Consider the following 22,327-nt stretch of genomic DNA (forward strand, 5'->3'; position numbering starts at 1 on the left):
TCTTCTTACTTTTAGAGAGCATCGATTGTAAAAAATCGTTTAGTTATGACAAGGTTCACCCTTTGTTATTATCCTCTGCTGTACTCGAAATATTTAGACCAGTGACATACATAATAAACTTAACACTTAAACAAGGTATATTTCCAGATAGTTTAAAAATTGCGAAGGTTATCCCGATTTTCAAACAAGGCTCTCGTTCGTCATGCGGTAACTACCGACCCATATCAGTTCTCTGTGCATTAAGTAAAATTTTTGAGAGGTGCATTCTCAATCAACTGATATTCTATTGCCTGACTGAAAATATCTTAGTACCTGATCAGTACGGCTTTCGATCTGGATACAATACAATTGACTGCTTGGTAGATTTAATAGATGAGATAACGAAAGCCCTTGATGAAGAAAAGTATGCTGTAACGCTCTTTCTAGACCTAAGCAAGGCATTTGACACAGTAAACCATTCTATTTTGTATCCAAACTAGACCTATATGGTATACGAGGTAACGCAAATCAGTGGTTTAGGTCTTACCTAAGCAACAGGAAGCAGAAAGTTTTTGTCAATGGTGTGGAGTCTAACTTTCTTCTAGTAAACTCTGGAGTACCCCAAGGATCGATCTTAGGCCCTTTTCTTCTTTTATTTTATATAAATGATTTTGAAAAAGCAACCAACTATTTTTCCCTAAGACTATTTGCGGATGATACTTCCTTAACTGCAACTGGGAAAGACCTAGATGTATTGCTTCAGAGGATAAACTCTGAATTGCCCGCTATTTATGAATGGTTATGCTCAAACAGATTAACCCTGAATTTAAGTAAGACAAAATACTTGGTTTTTCAATCACGACAAAAAAATTAGTTTTAATCTATATCCTCCTCTAAAATTAGCAGATCAGTACCTAGAACAGTCATATAGTGTTAAATATTTAGGGCTCATTATTAATTGTTTCCTGTCATGGCATGAGCATATTTATCATATTAGTAGTAAAATTAGCAAAAGTGTCAATATTATCGCGAAACTAAAACCACGTGTGACATCCCAATCTCTGATAAGTATCTATTATGCACTTGTATACCCCTATCCAACCTATGGTTGCGTACTGTGAGGCAATAAATTACGAGGCGCCATTGTCACGATTAGTGAGACTACAAAACAAAGCTGTTAGAATTATCAACAAATTGAATGTGCCACTTTGTGATCATATTACTCCCCATTATGTAAACCTTGGTTTCCTTAAGCTTCCCGACATTGTTAAATTATACACGTGTCAACTATTTTATGATCACCTAATTAATAAGAAGTCGTCGAACCTTAACTTGTCTCTAGTATCTGAGCAACATAATTACGCTACTCGAAGTGTATCCTTACAACACCTAAATCCAGAATCTTTCAGAATAAACAAGAAATTTTGTCCAACTATCCTAGGGTGGTATTATTGGAATGATATTCCTTTATCTATACGCAAATAGCCAACTAGAAAACTGTTTAAAAAAGCACTTTACCAATTTTATTTTGCTCAGTATTGATAATTCTAACATTACATATTTATTTACTATGCGTTTACTCTTTCCTCTCTAGTTTACTTTTTATCCTAAAATAAATGTACTTAATTAACAAAAGAGGAATTTTAATGTCCCTCTGGCTAAGACGAAGAGACTTAAGAACACTTTTATATATAGCAATTGTAATTAAATTTTAGCTACATTTTGAGTACATTTTATTATATTTCTTCTCATATTTTTATTAGATGTCATTGTTGTAACGATTAATCTAATTCAGCTTTTGGCTGCGATTTTAATCAGAATAAACTATCTATCTATCTTAATTAAGGGGCATATAATTAGTTTACTATATCTTTGCCCTTTCCACTTCATCTTTCACTGTACTTATTTTGTTAAATATATTGTATCTTATCTTTGTCAAGTGGAAATAAAAAAATTAAAAAATAAAAAACTAAAAAAGATCTACTCTTCCCAATCCTTGTTGAACGTAATAAGTAATATAACCTAATAACCTTTAACAAATTTAAGAATAATTATAACACGATTACTGAATACTTTTCTGAGAACCTTCTGCACGACGCATGGTTTGGAAACTGTTTTGGTGGCGGCAAATGTGAAAAGTATTTTACTTGCTCATAGACGCCCGAAAACGGACGGGCAAATTCGAGAATGTGCGCTCCATTTCGAATCCACCTGCCAATAGGTTCCACTTGGGAATGATTCTCAAGTACATTATCATAAGCCTTAACGTTTTGGTGTAAGCCACCAACGAAGAAACGATCGGAAACTCTCAATTTCAAAGCTTTTAACTCAAGACACGCTCTACGAGAGGACATCCCTCCAATCAACAGCCTCCATCACTCGCACCCTGGTCGGGAACCCCGTTTGTATCCACCCAAGTTGTACAGTGTCTCGATCTGATTCCTTTAATCTGATTCTGGAACTCTACTCAGTTTCTTGCTTGCTCCGTAAACCCCTAATTGGAGACCATCGTCCTTCGCTTACGACCCACCATCCAAATAAAAAAGGGTTGAGGGTTTAAATAGGGATTTCACGATTCTACCTTTTCCAATCGATTGATAAGGCACATAAAAAAAATACAACAAAAAAAGCTAGTGGTACCGGGGTTCCCGACCAGGAGGGAGCGACTTCAGCACGCCTGAGAGCAGGACGTCTGGTGGCTACCTGGATAACGTAAACTCAACCTGATCAAGAGCACAAATAATCCAATATCCATATTAAAAACCACAGAAAAACCCTCATGGGACTTAAAATCCAAAAAAAACCTTACCAAAGGCAAAACCCCATAGGTATTATTAATGGACATTAACGCAAAGAAAATTCACTCCACAAACCTAACCCGTATGATCAGTACAATTTCGTCGCATTATCAGAAGACGTCCGAATCCGCTACGCAGGCAAACCCGAGACGTTATTATTATAATAACCACCACACAGGCAAACCACAGAAGCATAAATGATTAAAATAAAGCTCCGCCACCTCGGCGAGCCACACTGGAATATAACAATACAAAAAATTCAAACACGCAAACAAGCCACGACGGCATCACCAGAACAAGGAATTTCGTCACTCAGGCAGACCTTACAGGCAAAACCAGTACAAACTTGGCACGCGCGCAAGCCCCACAGGCAAATGAGTTAAAAATTCCGCGACACAGACAAGCCCCACAAGCAAACAACGCAGACAATATAAACAGACAACTTCACCACGCGGCGAGCCTCACAGGCACTAAAAAGAACTAAAACCTCACCCCACAGGCAAACCTCACAGGCATTAGCAGCATTATTTAAATTGACCAACAAACCAAGGACCTGAAGAGTCCAACCAGGGAAAACTAACAACTCGTACGATACCGTACGTCATTCGCCAGTCCAGCCCCGTCTCCGCAGGAGGGTTTAGTTGTTCTGCTATGGCCTCCTCCGCTACATCGGGAGGAACATGATCCGCGACGGCCATCGAGTAAGTCGGGTTGATCAGACAAAATGCCAAACTCTTCCCTTTTTGATCCTCGAGTAGAGTGATGGGGTGGAGCACGTGTGACTTCTTTTATAGCCTCATTTGCACGTACCCTAGGATATTAATTACAAATGCAAATAGAGTTTGCATAGTGCCCCATAAAATATCTTTCGAACAATTATATCACTACGAGCCTGGTAACTCCACAAATATTTTATTGAGTTAGTTATAACTGACTTAAACAGCTGTTCTAAATTAAACTTGAGAACTAGTTGATAATCCCTTTCAGGTCTACAATTGAATTGCATTTGCAGCTTGGCCTTCTGAGCTATTATGCCATTCCACTACAACTTTATTTCTTGTTTTTTCGGTGGAACGCAGCCTCTTAATCTACCTTGGGTGGGCTCCCCATATTTGTGCGGTAGAATCACATTTCATGATAACAATAACTATCATAAAATTAAAAAAATTTGATCGTTACTGACACAAACAGTTGTTACTTTTCAAGTGTTAGAAATGACAAGATATCTAAGGAATTCGTAATTATTCGTAAGTTTTCAAACAGCCATTCAATTTGAGAATTTTCAGAACATCGATCATAAAAGTATATTGATTTTGAATAACATGAGAAAAAAACTCCACCATTTAGTTTATGATACCTTCAACAAAATTTTCATGATCAATGCTGCAGAATATATATGCTTTTGTCTATAAGCTGGGTGAGAGTAGTATAGGAGTTGGGGGTATGAGATCATTTTGTAAAAATGCTCTCATCCCAACCCAACTCCATACTACTTTACATTTGACGGTTACATATTTTTGATCTCGTATTTTCGGTCTCATATTCTTGGAAATCTATATGGTTTATATTTCTGCGAATCTATGCCGTGGCGAGGCAGAATGGATCCAACGCAAAATTTATTTTGGAACTATATGTTTTTAACAAACCTAAAATAATATCTCATATAATAGTATAATGAGTTGCCAAGAACTGCATAAAGAACTTGTCAATATGGAAGAAGTGGTCTGCCCATTTTGCAATAAACAAATCTCAAAGCCTACTAAAAAAACAGAACAATGTTGTGATGAACCGTTTATAGTGAATGATAACAATATGCTAGTTTGTAAAAAATGTGGGTTGGTTAATGGCTATAAACCACTTATAGAATTTGTTGATTTTCACTCAAATAAGCATAGATTTCATCGTAAAAGTGTTTACCAAAGAAAATATCATATCAAAAACATTATCAATAACATTGCCATTAAAATGGTTTCCAGATTTCTGTAAAAAATATGGATAAAATAATTCGAATTTTTGCGGCTATCGGGGCAGTTGTGAAAGATGTTAACATTGATAGAAAGCGTATGATTAACATAAATTTCATTTTAAAACAAATATTTAAAATGCTTGATCTTCCTTTTGAAAAGGTCAAGACGAGCAAATCCAAAAAGACACTTCAATCATATGAACGATATTGGAAAGACATCCTGTCATTGGCATCAGACCGAATTAATGAAATAGTTAAGGAATGAATTTGTCATTGTATTTAGCGTAGAACTTGTCAACACTAGAACAAACATCAGTCACAAAATCATCTACATTTTTTAATTCTGTGTGAAACGATGGTTGAAAATCACCGCTTCTCAACATGTCTTTTATCGAATTCAAAAGATGCTGATAACTTTGGTATGCGTATGTACAATTTTGTATTTTAAGATCCAGTGATTGGAAATCCATGTAAGACTTGATTAACAAAGCACAAGTGCTTATTGCTACTAGGGCTATACCACCAGTTACAACAGCACTAATAATTCCACCAGTACCAGTTATGACAGAAACAGTGTTTCCTAACAGTTTTAATTTTTTGTAACGTTTCACAGCTTGCTTGTAAGCCCAACACTTTCTATGGTATGCCTTATAATAGCTCTTTAGTTCGTCGACCTGATCTTCTGAGAGTTTGTCTGAAATATGGTTCCAGCTAAATATTCTCTTTTTTCGATCTGTCATATATATGGTTTAGATTGTTAATCGTCTGCATAGACAATATAGTATACCACTGACTTGACCACAAAAAGGTGATCTTTTAATCAGTTTAGTTGTGTATTTTTCTGAAATAGCATAAGTGTAACCTCTATCGAGCTTATGGTGGTCATAAAACCTCCCAGAAGCATCATGTAATACACTATGTGAATTTAATATATCAATCCAACCGAAGATCTTTTCAAGTAACCATGTTAGACAGCCACTACCTGGTCCAAGAAGACCAATTTCACCATCATTGAGTTCAAGAATCTCATTCATAGACATGTCTCTTTTCAAATAGAAACAGTGCAGGTATTGATAAACAAGTGCTGATTTTAATATTTTGTCATTAATGCATGGATGTTTTTCTTTTGCTTCTTGAAAACTATATTCCACAAATCGTAATAAATTGTCGATATACATATATATTGAGTTATATATTTTGAAAATCCACATCACAAATCGAAATGATTTTGAATGAACCTGAACATATTTTTTAATTCATTATCAGACAGAGATTTTGCCCAAACAGCAAAAGCATATAAATCCATTTCACAGAAATTCACAGCAGTGCCATCAGTATGAACCTGACATCCAATAAACATTTCTTGAGCTGAACCTGTCAGAGTGGCAGAAATTGTTTCTGTTTTAATCGCACTGATTGATGTAACGCCTCTAAAGAGTTCTAGATTTGTCCCATTAATACGAATTGTCCAAACTTCGATATTTCCAGAGAGATTCAGCAAAGAAGGAATGTTAAGTCTGCCATTTGATGAGGAACCAAAATCGACATAGACTGTACCATCTCCCCATGGTATATGCACACCGAATCTGACGGCTCCACGCCCCCATTGAAACTGTGATTGATTAGTTATCGCTTTTGTTTTGACAACCAGTATTACTGTGCATTTGTTACCAGAACTACCCGCTATTTCAGAAACATCAAATGATTTTTTTTCCAAATAGTCATCACTACCATCGAAACGTATAAAAAACAGTTTTTTCAATGAATCCCTCAGAAGAAGAGGCTTTTTTGAATTGGTTTGTTGTGAAAAATCGATATTATTCGCAGGATCCATCCATGAACTAACTCTGTCATTTGAATCGGCTGTGACTACTGATAAAGCTGGAATTAATGCAATGCTGATTTTGTCTAACACTGGTATACCAGGTAGACTGTTCGAAATAATAAAAGTCGATCTGTCTAACTTCAAATCGAGTTGTTTTTTTATGACAACATGGTTCTCTTCCGTAGCAGCCTTAACGACGAGATTTTTGTCAGTTTCTATATGTCCATCATCATTTACTGAAAGTTGAGCTTGAGCTTGATAGGTAAAATCATCATCAGAGTGATAGTCAATGGTGTATTCAATTTTGTCACCATTGTCGTCAAGAAGATGTGTACCATCTAAATTTTTTACATACAATGTCATATACTGTTGCATTATATAATTCAATTAATCAGTAATGTTTTGTAATGTATAATGTAAACATAAGATCTTACGCCATCCCCATCGTCATCATCAAAATTTATTCGTATGTTTGTTATGTTTTCAAAATATCGATTGACATTGACAGTAAGTATTTTGCTTGTTGAAAAATCTATGTCATAAAATACACTAGCGTTTCCATAAAAAGTTATATCGTGATTCGACTCTGATGGATAATTTTTTTTAGCATAAATTTTTATTTTATCGATATAAATTTTAGTAAATGTTAGAGGTGCTGTTCTAGAAATATTGAAATCACAACCCAGTGATGATTCTGAAGTGGTTCCATAGGCGTAAGACGGTAATATCTTATCAAATAACCCTAAAATTTTATTGTTATTCATATTGATTGGCACATGCATTAAAAATTGATCATTTACAATCTCATAAGCCAATTCGTAATCATAAATTGTGAAATCAAGGTTGTTTTTTGCTTCACCTTTTATACCGTAAATCAGGACATACAATGGTAAAAGAGTTGGGCTTCTATTGTCATAAGTGGATTGAACAGTTACATATAACCGTCTTTCGATAGTTGGTGAAGAACCATCTGGTGATAAGTTCATGATAAAGCGATAATATTTATAATCTGTGTTGGTTTTGACTGTAGTGGTTCTATCAGTGTTCATGTTTCTTTTTTCAAAAGTAACCTGAAATGAATTGAACTCCACATCAAAACCGGTTCTCAGGAAATATATTTCTAAACACACAGTATATTTATCGCTATAATTGTCACGTATCAGTTTGAATAGATTAAAATCGAATCGTCCTTTAAACAGACTGGAACCATCTGCTGCCTTTTGAACATTGAATGAAAATGCTTTTTTGTTGTTTTTATGTGGTGAGTCATTATAGTCGATTAAATTGGCATCCTGTATTCCATAATCTTCTGTAAATTCCCCATCAGCCATAGCATATTTCAGCACATTTTCTCTGTTTGTATGTGTGGTTATATGACTCTGAACTATTTTGTCGTCTACATATTTCTTATTTTTTCTATTTGTTCGTCTGTATATTTATTGTTTTCAGTAGAAACAGTCGCAATGCCGTCATTTACTTGCTTCAAAGTTATGGCATCTTGATTATGTGTGGCGTTTCCGAGATTTATTATTCGTTGATTGTTCATGTCTAGAACAGAAGTCATTACACCGCTTCCATCCAATTTCAATGTTTTTCCAACCTCGGAATCGACATAAGATTTGTTTGTCACATCTCTAGCACCGGTTGGTTGTCCGCAATTTATTATTTTATTCAAAGACAGATCCAAATTTCCAGTCATTTTAGAGGATCCGTCTAAACGAAGTGAATCTAAAAATAATCGATCAACGTAACCTTTTCCAGTGGCATCATTTCTACCTGTCGGATTAGCAAGATTGACGATCTTTTTTTGTGACATATTTAAATTTCCAGTCATGTCCTGCGAACCATCACGGAGCACAACCTGATTTGTATTGGGTTTGGTTGATAAACCAGTTTGTAATTGGTGTTTTGTAACAGCGTCAGAATTGCCAGTGCCTTCAGCAAGATTGCTGATTTTATTATTTCCAAAGTCAAAATTGCCAGTTACGGAAATACTTCCATCTTTTTTCAAATAATTAGCCAGCTCCGTTTTGTCGGCTTTGAAATTCATAAAGTCGTCAACGTAAAATTTATTGGTAGCGTCTGAATGCAATATTGGATCTTGCACTCCTGTGATTCTTTTATTTTTCATGTCGATCGGATTTTGAGCTTCTATCTTTCCATCGTTTGTATTTAATTCAAAATAAAAGCTATGTAGATGCATACTACTTACAGCATCACTGTGACCATGTCTAGCTGGAGCAATATTTTCGACACGCCGATTATCCATGTTAAGGGCTCCAGTCATTGGACTACTGCCGTCTAGTTTTAATGTCTTATTAACCTCAGAATCAACATAACTCTTTGTACTAGCGTCAGTGTTTGTTTGTGGTAAATCCACATTTCGCAGTTTTTTATTCTGTATATCATAATCACCGTCATCTGTTAGTTTAAAACCAACACCAGGCAATCCTTTTACTATTTCAACAACTTTTTCATGTGAAAATGTGTCTTCAGGTAATTTACCATTTGAGTAACTCATATATACAATTGGTTTATATTTTTTCATCGAAATTCTTCCTTACTTGTTTCTTGGGTTTGTCAATATATATAAAACTAAAAGGGTCTCTAGTTGCTTTCTCGTATAATTGTTGTGAGACATTGTTTTCACGACATATGAGACTTTTTTCATTAGTACTCGGAAAATCATAAATGGCAAAATGTGAGCAGTTTAATCTAATATCTTTTGGTGTCTTATAGTAGCTTTGACTCAAATATATGGCGCAGCAGTTTTTATGTCTCCCCTGTATAAAATAGTCAACTGATGGTCTTTGGTTTTTATCACATACGAAATCGTCGAATATCACAATTTTTTGATTGTCACCATTGAGATTTTTTACAGGAATTATTTTATCATTGCTTGCTTCAATGATATCATAACCAGCTTCTTCACTCCATGGTTCGAACTCTTTCATGAGATTCCGATACTTTGACTGCTCTAAGTTTTTTGCATAAAGGTATATTTTATCAAAATACAACAGATTGTGAATCATATGCATCAGTGTGTTTGTTTTTCCCGAACCAGAAGGTCCACAAATGAGCATGCGGAAGCATCGATCAGGCATAAAATCATGTAGTTGTGTGAAGTTTGTGACAACATCGTCGCCAGTATCATAATTAGGTATCTTCATTTTTATATCATATGGGTATATTGTTTCGATAATATGGTGTTTAACATGGTGTTCAACATGGTGTTCAACATAGTGTAAAACGTTATTTTTTATATATGAATTTCCATTTTTATGTAAAGTAATAATATAACAAAAATGAGTTTACTTAAGTGGAAAGAACTCGCAAAGAGTAAATCTGAATTAGGGGATAAGATCAATTATGTCCATAATGCAATTACAAAGCATGATATTGATCAGAAGACCAGTCAACAGGGATTTTCAAAAGTATTCCAACCAATTACAAGTAAATTAGATGATGTTATTGATAGTAATCAGGCTTTAAGGTTGCCAAGGAAAAAACGACCACTGAAGAAAGGAGAAGTTCCTGATTACGGCATGGATATAGAGGATGAAGTTCCAGATATGAATCTTGGTGATCTATTTGAACAACCTGTTTTGCCACAGCAAGAAAAACAACTGGTGCCAAAACCACCAACATATGAAGAGTCTTTACAAGATCTTCTGGAAGGAAAAAAAGAGATGTATGTTGATCCTAAGTACTTTCCTGAAGAACCAGAATTACCACCAGAGTATGATGACGACGATGAGATAGATTATGGAATGGATGAAGAAGATATGGAAAATGAGATATTAGGTGATCTTGGTATACCAAATTATGATTCTGTTGAAAAGGTAATAAATCAACAAGAAATGACTGAACGAAAAAACAAAAAATATCTCAATAAGATCGTCAATGCGGCTAAATTTAAAAGAAATCAATTGAAAGCCTACAAAGGAAACGTTACAAAGCAATACAAAAGTGGGAATATAACGGAAGCTGATAGGCAAGAGGAAAACAAAAGAGTGGATCGCGCTATGAGAACTCTGAATGAATACATAAAACATTATCAAAACAAAATGAAAACAATGGAAGGTTCTGGTAGGAAAAAACAAAAAGGTGGCAATGTGATATTTTTTAACAAACCGAAAGAACTCATAAAAAAATTGGATTTAATCATTGGTGAGATATTGGCTGGCAATACAAGCATTGACATGCGAAATATGGGTGTTTCTATATTGGACACATTATTGAAAATGACAACAATTAACAAATCACAATATGGTAAATTATACAAACAATATTTCCAAATTTAATGTAACTTCATTATATAATGGAACGAGAGATAGTTTTATCATCTTACAGTGTGAAAAATAAAGGGGATAATAAACCAGAAGATTTTACAACAAATTTCACCAGACCTGTAACTCTAGACAATAACAAGCAATACGTTATCGGTCTTAACAGAGTCATTAACATGTCATTCACTTGGTTCAATGTCAATGCTGGGTACAAAAATCAATTAATCAAATACAGCTCCGATAATGGTTCAACTTTTAAGGACATTACCTTTCCAGCTGGGGTATGGAATTATACGGACTTTGACAGACATATTAAAAATGTGACGAAAACTGGTGATACGTATCCGATAACTCTTGAATTCAACGAAACAACATTCAGAGTCACGGTTACATTAGCTGCAAATTACCAACTTGATTTAAGAGCAAGTAATTTTAATGAACTGATCGGTTTCGACAAAAAGATATTAGCAAGTGGAACGCATATTGGACCAAGAGTGCCAAATCTCAGTCAAGACACAGACGTACTCAATATTCATTGCGATTTGGTAAACGAAAGTTTAGTTGACGGTGAAGAAACAGACATTATTTATTCATTCTCAACCAGTGTACTAAAACCAAGTTACTCCTTCACCCTCGAACCACAAAGAGTTACATTTAATCCTGTGAACAAAACTACAATTTCATCAATCAGAATCATGATAACAGATGGAAAAAGAAGATTAGTGGATCTGAATGGAGCAGATACGTCTTTTTCGCTGATTTTAAAAAGTATCTAATGTAACAGTATAATGAAACCGTATGAATTTAAGAGGTTTTACCACCCAAAACTTGGTAAATTTGTATTTCAACATAAAGGGTCTGGGCTTATCTTAGACAACATTTTTAAACCATTGAAGAGTGTGGCATCGTCTGTTTTCAAGAAATTTGCTAAGCCATTAGCAAAGAAGGCATTAGAATCAGGGGTTTCCCATGCAGGTGATAAAATTGGCAAGACGGTGGCAGAAAAGTCAGGAGACCTAATAATGAAAAAATTAGCAAATTTGAGAAAAGGAGCCACAACACCAACACAAAAAGCAATTGTTCCATCCTTGCCCATTGAACAGAAACAGCAAGATGAAAGCGCTGACATGATACTAAATAGATTGATATCCGGATCTGGAAGAAGGCGTAGATTTTTCAAATAAATAACATGACAGCAAAATTATATAATACAATAGTATAAATGGCTTTTAGAACAAGTGAATTATTGCAAAGAAATGAGTTGGTGCGTTTCCAACTTGATGATGTAATTAGAGCCCCTGGAAATAATCAACATCAAGAAAAGAACGGTTATAGATTCACCATCAACGACCGGAGTTCTTTCTATGATTGGTACAATGCTTATTTCGAGGTTCAATTCCAGTTACAAAAAATAGCAGATGGAGCTGGTTATGCAGCAGCCGATAGAATAACGGTGATAAACGGATCTCATTCATTGATTGCACATATGATGATTAAAAGTGCTGGGAAAATTGTTTATGACACTGACAATCTACATAAGGTCACTTTTGTGAAGAATCTGTTGGAATATTCTGATGATTACTCGAGAAGTGTAGCTAAGAACAGTTTTTGGTATTTAGACACAAATGCTACGACAGCCAATACTAATTCAGGATATGAATCTAGAAGAGTGCTTACACAAGCTACCAACGATGATGGAACGGGAGGAGCAAAAGATGTGAATTTGATCATACCTCTCAATCGTTACAGTTTTTTTGAAGAGTTGCAAGATAAAATGTTGGTTCCTATGCAGTTACAATTCAATTTGAATCTCCAGAACGACAATGAACTCATCAATAGGGCAGCAGCAGCAGATGCCGGAAGAGTAGTGATTAACAGATTTCTACTATGGGTTCCAAAATTAACACCAAAAGACAGTATGTACGACAAATTTGTAAGCTCTTTCATGAAAGAACACAAATGGACATATCAGCGTGAACTATATGCAGTGTCAGCACCTGCTAGAGTCAGTGGTTTTTTTCAGATTTCTTCCAGCATTGACAATGTCAAAGCAATTTTTGTTTATCTACAACGGGCTAAAACCAGAGTTGCAACTCAAAATCCATATATACTTGATACCTTCAAACTGAATGAAGCAAACGCAAACAGTTATTTAACAACATGCAGACTCGAATATGGCAATGGTGTTTTCTACCCAGAAACAGAATATGACAGTGAAAGCAAAGTGAGAATATTCAATGATCTCATGTCTTATGCAATGCGAAAAAATGATTACAACACCGGAACGCAGTTGAATCTAGCTAATTACAATAGTTTATATCCACTGATTTATTTCGATCTGTCATATCAAACAGAAAAGTAACAAGAGACCCTAAACAGTTGATTTTCAGGTATAAAATAAGTGCTAATAGTGCAGCAGATTTCAATGTCCATGCAGTTGTATTGTACGACGAGTCGGTTGTTATTGACAAGGTGGGTAATGAATTGGTTATAGTTTAATCCCATGAATGACACATATTTATTTGTATATGTTTTGTGACTGGAATTATGTAACATATATTATATGACTGAACTTCATCAAATAAACGTAAGACTGTCAGATAATCAAAAAAAGAATCTGAGTAATGCTTACCATAAAAGGGAAACAATTGTTCTAAGACTGACAAATGATTCTCTTAATGGAAACGACACTCTTTATGTTCCAGCAATGGTGAAAAAAAGATTGCAAAAAAATCGACAATTGAACAAAGGAATGGACATTAAGCTTGCTAAGACCAATATCAGAAAACAAGTAGGCGGAAGTCTTTTGAGCACCGTATTGTCACTTGGTATGAGAGCTCTTCCAGCAATTGGTAAAACCCTTGGGTTGAGTGCTCTTGGTGGTTTAGCAGAAGCCGGAGCTAAAAAATTGTTAGGATCTGGTCAAAAAGGTGGTGCTATGCCATTACCCATGATGATACCTTTCAATGCAATCAATCAACTGATGCCATATCTGAATATGTTTACAACCAAACAGCAAAGAGACATAATGAATGCGGCTCAAACAGGATCTGGCGTTAAAATAACACCGACCAAAACACAATCAGGTGGATTTTTAGGCACTCTGTTAGCTAGCATTGGAATTCCTTTGGCTTTGAATCTTGTCAAAAAGCTAACGGGAAGAGGAGCACCGAGGGTAGGTAGACCACCTTCGTCGAAAAAGGATGGTACAGGAGCACCTAGAATTGGAATGCCCCCTCCATTTTATAGTTATCCGCCATATGTGACTGGTAATGGTAGAAAAAAAAAACATCCTCAACCAAAAAAGGAAAAGGGTTACTATTGGGAAAAAACAGTCCATTCAATGGCATACCCATTTTGGGGGCAATATTGTGAAACCAAAATTTCACAAAAACATACCTATGTCCAATCACGATCTGAAAAAATGGTGTAAATATTTAAACATACCAATCAATGATGTACTGTCAAGAGATGAAAAAGTTCCACATAACCATAAACAGGCGTTATTCATATACAATCTTGAACCAGCTTATATGAGCGGAAGTCATTGGGTGGCCACTTATGTTAAGAATGATGTAATAAATTATTTTGATTCGTTTGGTATGCCTCCATTTCAAGAGATTGTGAATCATGCCAAAAAGAAAAATCTAACTTTGTTACATCAAAACAATCAGATACAAAACATACAAACAACAACTTGTGGGTATTTCTGTTTATACTTTCTAAATGAAATGAATAAGGGTAATTCGTATTATGATTTATTACAAGTGTTTGACATAAATGATACAATGAAAAATGAGAGATTTATCGAATATTATTTCAGAAATATCTAACTTATATATATTATGAAATCATATTGTGTTAAACAAAAGAAAGTGACCGAATGTGTTGAACCTTCAGGTTACAAAACAGCTAAAAATGGTAGACTAATGTTCTTTTGCACTTGTGCTGAATGTGGTATTACAAAGACCAAATTTGTTAAAAAACAGGGAAACTGAATAGCCCGTTGGGAGCGGGCTTATTCAGTGATATTGCTAATACTGGAACGGAATTATTTTTAACTAAAGGAGTACCTTATCTTGGCAAAAAAGCCGTTGAAATGGGTAGATATTATGGTTCTGAATTAATGAGAGATCCAAAGTTGCAGAAAAAAGCAATCGATTATGGTTTGAGAAAAATGAACCCTCTACTTCATAAAGTCGGTTCTGAAGCTCTCGATCAATTGTCAACGAAGATAAGACCCAAGAAAAAATACACCACAAACAGAAAAGATCTTGATGGCGGTGCTCTTGACATTCACAAAGCTATTGGTAAATTGCCGAAACCAAAAGGCGGATGGACATTACCTGGGCATCATTACACAGGACCTTATAATGATTTAGAAAATCAACTGAAGTATGACCCAAAAACTGGTCAAATATTGGAAATATATGATATGCCCACTGGCAAAACTGATGCAATAGCAATGCAACACGATGTTGATTATTCCGTCTGCAAGGATGACAGGAAATGTAAAAACAAAGCAGATAGGAAAATGGTTCAAGCTTTAGACAACGTACCGTATAATGAAAGACAATGGGGGCATTGGTTGGCAAGAAATGTTATCAATACAAAGCAGAAACTAGGTTTTGGAGTTTCAAAAAACGGAAAAAGCCGTCGGGTAACTGGCAAGAAAAATTAGCAGATGAATTACATGCATCTATAAGACGCAACTTTACTCGGCGGCGTGTAATCGTAAATCATGTTGATGAAATATGGGCAAGTGATCTAGTTGAAATGCAACAGTTTAGCAAATGGAATAAAGGTTATCGGTATCTTCTCATGGTTATTGATGTTTTCAGCAAATACGGTTGGATTGTCCCATTGAAGGACAAGAAAGGTGAATCTGTCACTGAAGCATTTAAAACAATATTCAGGGAAGGCAGAAGACCACAATATTTATGGGTTGATAAGGGAAAGGAGTTCTATAACAAACACTTGAAGGACTTGTTCGACAAAAATGGGATACATATGTACTCCACTGAAAATGAAGAGAAATCCTCAGTGGTCGAAAGATGGAATAGAACAATCAAGTCCAAAATGTGGAAGCAGTTCACTGTTCAAGGTAATACACAGTATTTAGACATGCTACCCAAACTAGTGAAACAGTACAACAACACAAAACATTCAAGCATAAAAATGACACCTGTTGAAGCATCTAATAAGAGGAATGAAGGTATAGTTTACTTCAATCTATATGGTGATACAGAAACATTAAAACAAAAACCTAAATTCAAAACAGGTGACCAGGTTCGAATATCCAAGTATAAACGGAATGTGTTCGATAAAGGATATACTCCAAACTGGACCGAAGAAGTGTTTACAGTTGATAAGATCCAATACACTAATCCAATAACATACAAACTAAAAGATCTCAGAGGTGAAGAGATACAAGGCAGTTTTTATGAACCTGAATTATTAAAAGCAAAGCAGGATATTTTCCGTATTGACAAAGTGATCAGAAGAGACTATAAAAAGAAACAAGCTTTGGTAAAATGGAAGGGATACAGTGATGAATTCAACAGTTGGATACCATTGAAAGACATTGAAAACATATGAATTGTGGTGAAACAAACGCGCATAAATACTTATAAAAAATAAAAATATATACTTATATTATATGGACAAGTTTGAAAATGAAGAAAAGTTTGGTTTCTATTATGAGAGCGATCAGGATTCCCATCTGTCGGATTCTGACTGGGTACCATCCTCACCGGAAAGTTTTTCATCACAAGAAAGCGAATCGGATTTTAGTTGCCCAAGTTCGCCAGAATCTTTTGCGTCACAAGACAGTGATGAATCTGTGTAAAAGATAATCGAAACATATAGTATATGTTCAGAGGAAGCCAAATAATTGAAACCATGGCTGTAAGAAAAGTGATCACAGAAATGATTTGTGAAATAGTGGTCAGGAACGCAGGTTATATGCATTATGTTCATTCAGAAGCAGTACCATTGTTGATCAAAGCATTGAAAACAGGAGGACCAAAGAAAGAAATCGGGAAAATGTTTCACATCATAGATGTCAAAATGGATTTTTTGTTCAGAGAGTTTAAAAGGTACAGCGATTTTTTGAAACCATTGAAATTGATACAAAATATATAAAAAATAAAATATATAGTAATATAATATGGAAGATCGAAGACCAGTTGGCCGCCCAAGATTTTATACTGATGAAGAAAGAAGAAAAATAAAAACCGACTACATGTTGCATAAAGAATGGTACTGTAAAATATGCAACAATGGTAGAAACTACACTCTTGCTGGCAAACATTGCCATTTAAAAACAAAGAAACATTTCAAAAATTCATTTACATATAATACGGGTTACATTTATGATAAACATGAAAATAGCAATTAATTTATTCATATCACTTCTCTTTTAAAAAAGTTAAATACATACTTCCCGTATGTGTTGAACTGTAAACGCACCATAATTTGACTTAAAGAATTATTATCTATAGATATATTATAATGGCAAATAATATGATAAATATTATGAACCGAAGTTCGCTTCAAAATCTGAGCAAAGAAGAATTAATAGAATTGATTATAAAACAAAATACAAAACCAGTGCCCGCACCGAGGACAAAAACAAGACCGATCTCAAAACCCAGAAAGAGTGTAAAAGAACTTGTTGACTATTTTGAGAGGCAGAGACTGCCTGCTCCTCCTTCTGAATGGCTGGAAGAAATAGAACAATTAAACAGACCAGTGCCAGCACCTAGATCCAAAAAACGACCAATTCCATTACCGAGGACCATAATACACGAAACGAACAAAGCTCTAAAAGGGTTTACGAAGTCTTATAGAATTAACAAAAAAAACAGCAAAGACCCACTTATGCAACTGCAAAATACAAGAAAGGCTGTTGCCATTCACATTGGAAAAATATTAAAATCAATGAAAGGTCTAAAGTTTGTTGAAACACTGAGGGTCACATTTGAAAAGCAAACAGGGCGAGAAGAAAAAATCATCAAAACGGCTTATTTCAACAGTCAACCACAAACAATAACAAATGACACACAAATTGAACTAGCTTTATCTTTGTCAAAACAAGTCATACTAAACAAGATTGCAGTTTGGATTTCAGAGGGATCTGGTTGGACTATTCAATCTGTTGAAAATCATTATATCAATGTGGTAAAATACGAGCCAATGAAAGGATCTTCTTACATCAAATTGCCAAATGAACTCAAACACAGTGCAAAAGGATTGATCAACATGAAAAATGAGGATAATGAATGCTTCAGGTGGTGCCACATAAGACATCTCAATCCTCAAGACAAATACCCACAGAGAATCAAAAAATCAGACAAAGCATTCATTGAAAATTTGAATTATTCAGGAATTGAATTTCCAGTGACTACCAAACAGTACAACAAAATAGAAAAGCAGAATGAAATTAACATCAATGTTTTCGGTTATGAAAACAAACAAAAATATCCCATTTATGTGTCAAAAGAAAAGTATAAAGATTGCATGAATCTGCTTCTTATAACAGAAAATGAAAACAAGCATTATGTGTTGATCAAAGATTTCAACAAATTCATGTACAATCAAACAAAACACAAGGAAAGGAAGCACTTCTGTATGCATTGCTTACAATGTTTCAGTTCTGAAAGAGTATTAACTGATCATAAAGAAAACTGCATACAAGTAAATGGCACACAAGCTATCAAAATGCCAACAAAAGATGATAACATACTAAAATTCAATAATTTCCATAAACAACTACCAGTACCATTCGTCATTTATGCAGATTTTGAAGCTATAACAGAAAAGATATCCGGTTGCCAACCTAATGATGATAAATCGTACACAGAGGCTTATCAGAGACACACAGACTGTGGTTATGGATATAAGGTTGTGTGTTGTTATGATGATAAATACACAAAACCAGTACAAATTTATAGAGGTGAAAAAGCTGTTTACAAATTTATGGAAGCTATGCTAGAGGAAGTTAAATATTGCAAGAAGATCATGAAAAAATATTTCAATAAACCATTGAGAATGACTGAAGATGATGAAAAAGAATTTCAAAAAGCTAATGAATGTCATATCTGCAATAAAAAATACAATGAAAATGATGTGAGAGTTAGAGACCATTGCCATATCACAGGTAAATACAGAGGATCAGCTCACCAAGATTGTAACCTAAATTTCAGATTGACTGAGAAAATACCAGTTATGTTTCACAATCTCCGTGGGTATGACAGTCATTTTATAATGCAAGAAATTGGTGAGATAGTTAAAAAGCATACATACACAAACAAGAAAGGTGAAACATGCCAAATGAATATCAATGCCATACCAAACAACATGGAAAAGTATATGGCTTTCATGCTTGGTAATCATCTGACCTTTATTGATAGTTTTCAATTCATGAGCTCAAGTCTTGATAAACTGGTGAGCAACCTACCAAAAGAAGCATTAATATATACTTCTCAAAAATTCAAAGGTAAAGAGCTTGATTTGATGAGTAAGAAGGGAGTATACCCATATGACTTTATGGACAGTTTTGAAAAATTCAATGAAAAGCTGCCACCAAAAGAAGAATTTTACAGTATATTAAATGATGAGCATATCTCAGGTGATCAATACAAACATGCTCAAAATGTATGGAACACTTTTGATCTAAAAAATATGGGCGAGTACCATGACTTATATCTTAAATCTGACATCCTTCTGTTAGCTGATGTGTTTGAAAACTTTCGAAAGACCTGTCTGCAATACTACAAACTAGACCCCTGTCATTATTTTACCAGTCCTGGGCTTTCTTGGGATGCTATGTTAAAGATGACTGACATTAAATTGGAGCTTATGACTGATATTGATATGTTTCAATTCATTGAAAAGGGCATGCGTGGTGGTACATCATACATAGCAAATCGATACGGTAAAGCTAATAATAGATACATGAAAACGTATGATGAGAAGGCGCCCTCAAAGTATATAATGTATCTAGATGCTAACAATCTGTATGGTTGGGCAATGAGCCAATACCTTCCAACTGGTGGTTTTAAATGGTTGGCTAAAAACCAGATTAATCAGATAGACCTAGCCAAGTATAAAGAAAATAGCAATAAAGGTTTGATATTAGAAGTTGATTTGGAATATCCCAAAGAATTACACGATCTGCATAATGATTATCCGCTAGCAGCCGAAAAGGTCAAAGTCAACAAAGATATGCTTTCTAATTATTGCCAAGAAATAGCCAATAAATTCAAAGTGTCAACTGGCTTAGTTCATAAACTGATACCTACATTAAGCAACAAAGAAAAGTGTGTTCTTCATTATAGGAACCTACAATTGTACACCGATCTTGGTTTGAAAATAACCAAAATCCATCGAGTTCTAAAGTTCAATCAGTCACCATGGTTGAAAGAATACATTGATTTCAACACACAGAAGAGAACCAATGCTAAAAATGCTTTTGAAAAAGACTTCTTCAAGCTTATGAATAACAGTGTATTTGGGAAAACAATGGAAAATATCAGAAAGCGAGTAGATGTCAGATTAGTAACTGATAAAAACAAACTGTCAAAAATGGCTGCCAAACCAACATATGTTAGTAGTAAGATCTTCAATAAAAATCTAGTGGCAGTGCATAAAATCAAAGAAACACTAACCCTAAACAGGCCGGCATATGTGGGTATGTGTATCCTAGATCTTAGCAAGACACTAATGTATGATTTTCATTATAACTACATCAAACAAAAATACGGTAGCAAAGCGAAATTATTATTCACAGACACAGACAGCTTGACCTATGAAATTGAAACCAGTGATGCGTACCAAGACTTTTGGAATGATAAAGACAAATTCGATAACAGTGATTATCCCGAAGATTCACAATATTTCGACACGACAAACAAAAAAGTAATCGGTAAATTCAAAGACGAGGCAGCAGGTATACCAATAACCGAATTCGTCGGATTGCGATCGAAAATGTATTCATATATGAAAGACAATGACAAAGGCGGAAAGACCGCTAAGGGTATTAAAAAGAATATCATCAAAAAGAACATAACTCATGAAAATTATAAAAACGTACTGTTTAATAACAAGCAACTGCATCACACCATGAAAACGATTAGAAGCAACTTACATCAACTTGGAAGCTATGAGCTTAATAAAGTATCATTATCTTGCTTCGATGACAAGCGGTACATTCACAATAATGGTGTGACAAGTCATGCATACGGTCATTACAACATTAACACACTAAAATAACATTTCTTTTAAAGGATTGAACACAAAATGTCCAACCAGAAAAAAAACCAAAATTTGAACCATTTGGTTGTATTTTCGGTTTTGGTTAATTTATGGGTTAACTTTTCATTGGTTGAAAATCACGGGGAAACCCCCTTTATTTATTTCCGAGAATGCCATGCTTTGTGATTTTTCTAAGAAAGTCACGCATTTTAAATAACATATAGTTCCAAAATAAATTTTGCGTTGGATCCATTCTGCCTCGCCACGGCATAGATTCGCAGAAATATAAACCATATAGATTTCCAAGAATATGAGACCGAAAATACGAGATCAAAAATATGTAACCGTCAAATGTAAAGTAGTATGGAGTTGGGTTGGGATGAGAGCATTTTTACAAAATGATCTCATACCCCCAACTCCTATACTACTGGTGAGAAAAGTTTACCTTAGTTGGAGTATTCTTGACTTCAGATTATTTTTGCTTTCTTTTGTTTTAGATTTCCCGCATTGCCTTTAAAACTATCGTCTACTGTCTTTCATTTTTGCTTTCAAGTTGAAAAATAGAGACTTACGCAGAAGCTGAAGTTTGATTGATATTCTGACACCTATAGAGCAGAGATTACACGAGAACACTACGCTTTCGCGCAACCAGTTATTTTTAAAATAGAGTGGCCACATGAGGCCCAAAGACAGTAAACATTACGTAAAGGGGTGGAATGAGTTGATAAAAAAACCCTGAGTGGGCGTGTAATCTCTGCTCTGTAGATGACTGAAAGAAATGCAATTAAACTTCAAGTTCTAGGTAAGTCTCGTTTAAGTTTTCCTGACAATTCCAGCAGTCAACTATCGCTGAGATTCCACGAAATTTTCAAGTCATGTGGGAACTCTAGCTAGCACCCGAGCTAAGTATCAGAAAAAAGAGAAACAAAGCGAACTTGATTGCATTTGCTTAACGCTTGGGCAAAACTCATGAAAATGCCCCTGTAACAATGGTGAACAGTAACAATGGGAAAGTATGAAAAACTGTCAGTATACCATAACGTGGATTGTAGTAGACGAAATAGCATGTTCAAAACTTTCGCACTCGTTGAATTATTAATGTACTTGTTTTAGAACTTGTGAAATATACAGTCTGTTAAAAATATGAACATCTACACTGTACATGTACCTTTTATTCTGTAGCATCATCAAAGACCCAAGATACCCTCTCAGC

The 22,327-nt window shown here is 34.9% G+C and overlaps 1 protein-coding gene across 1 annotated transcript; it reads left to right on the forward strand.

Moving 5' to 3' along the window:
- The first annotated feature begins 18,579 nt into the window (after positions 1–18,579).
- LOC138036802 (uncharacterized) lies at positions 18,580–21,631 on the forward strand. The gene is made up of 3 exons (XM_068882883.1): positions 18,580–19,246; positions 19,358–20,551; positions 21,612–21,631. The coding sequence occupies exons 1-3, from the start codon at positions 18,580–18,582 to the stop codon at positions 21,629–21,631; spliced, it is 1,881 nt and encodes a 626-aa protein (XP_068738984.1).
- The last annotated feature ends 696 nt before the right edge of the window (positions 21,632–22,327 follow it).

The sequence above is a fragment of the Montipora capricornis genome, unplaced genomic scaffold (genome assembly GCF_036669925.1).
Source record: "Montipora capricornis isolate CH-2021 unplaced genomic scaffold, ASM3666992v2 scaffold_502, whole genome shotgun sequence".
Classification (NCBI taxonomy): domain Eukaryota; kingdom Metazoa; phylum Cnidaria; class Anthozoa; order Scleractinia; family Acroporidae; genus Montipora; species Montipora capricornis.